Genomic DNA, 1,360 nt, shown 5'->3' with positions numbered 1-1,360 from the left:
TCGTTGACTGAGATACATCTGTCCTACGTTGATCCAACAGCTTCAGCTTGTCATGATCCAGACTTCGGAATGGTGTGGTTGTGGCTGTCGTGGTACTGGCCCAGTTCAGCGGACGACTTGATCGGCGTGGCCGGGTTGATTAGGTTTCAGCATGGGTCAGATAGGGCTAATTAGGTTAACGCTCAAATGATGAGATTCATATTACTACCGCACGCCTCGAAGCGCTTCGCACCAACCGCGGGCAAAACTGTACGAAGGGACGCAAGAAATCGACCTAACGTGAAGATAATCGAGGTGAGCGCACCCCAGCTAAATCGACTGAAGACAACACCTCTGACCACCTTTAACATCAACTCTGCATCATCGTTATCCTTATAGGCGGTTTTTTTAAGATGACAAGGCTCTACACCAAAGGTCGAATCCTTTCACACACACGTGGAAAGCGTAACACCCACCCTACTACTTCTCTCATTCAACTTGAAGGAGTAGCAACAAAGCAGGAAACTGGTTTTTACCTCGGAAAGGTAAGAATTCAATCATTTCAATCTGGATTTATACCACCTCGTACTAGAGATATCAACCTTTCAACTAGAGAATTCAAAATCATACCATCAAACATTCATCATACTATCGATCCTCATTATCATTTCATATCACGCGACATCACTATCACATTTCCAACAGAACAAATCACCGTCATTCTATTCAAAATAATCGTTTCGAAATGATACTTATTACTTTTTGCATTAATTTGGTTTCCTCATAGAAAATCGCCTATGTCTACCGAGCTCAACGAGCCATCAAAGGTTCAAAGATCAGAATTATCTGGGGAAAGGTAACTAGACCTCACGGAAACACCGGTGTCGTTCGGGCCAAATTCAGGGTCAATCTACCACCACGAACCTTTGGAGCTTCTTGCCGAGTTGTAAGTTTTCGGGTCATCAATTGGGAATGTTGAAGCTTCAATGATTTTAACTTGCTTGTGTTACTTTTTTTTAGATGTTGTACCCATCAAACATTTGAAGCAATACATGTCTTGTTTTGCTTTGTTCGATTATAGTCCCTCACACCTACCGTCTTATGCTATCCTTCAATGGCATCCCTACTATTATGAATCAAATGAGCCATCTGCTACATGCACTTGATATGCACTTCGATCATTCGAATTCTTGAAACTTGAAACCGTTGAAGATCTTGTTAACTCGTTTATGCCGATCCGAGGTTGATCAAATCACAGACTACCCGATTCTGATTTTGTACAGTCGTTTTCAAAAAGCTTGCCGCTAATTCACCGCCAAATTGCTCGAGTTTTGCGGGCAAATTTCGGCAAGCTTTTTGAAAACGACTGTACTAATGACCT

The 1,360-nt window shown here is 42.4% G+C and overlaps 1 protein-coding gene across 1 annotated transcript; it reads left to right on the top strand.

Annotated features, from left to right (window-relative positions):
- Positions 1-239: 239 nt before the first annotated feature.
- MELLADRAFT_71500 (uncharacterized protein) lies at positions 240-1,049 on the top strand (the record flags this gene model as incomplete). The annotated part of the gene is made up of 4 exons (XM_007408464.1): positions 240-294; positions 379-524; positions 767-925; positions 1,000-1,049. 3 exons carry the CDS (start codon positions 393-395, stop codon positions 1,021-1,023), a joined length of 315 nt encoding a protein of 104 aa, XP_007408526.1.
- Between the last annotated feature and the right edge of the window lie 311 nt (positions 1,050-1,360).

This window comes from Melampsora larici-populina, assembly GCF_000204055.1.
Source record: "Melampsora larici-populina 98AG31 unplaced genomic scaffold MELLAscaffold_12, whole genome shotgun sequence".
In the NCBI taxonomy this organism is placed as follows: domain Eukaryota; kingdom Fungi; phylum Basidiomycota; class Pucciniomycetes; order Pucciniales; family Melampsoraceae; genus Melampsora; species Melampsora laricis-populina.
The sequence above is the reverse complement of the archived record's forward strand: the minus strand, read 5'-3'. Positions and strand labels throughout refer to the sequence as shown.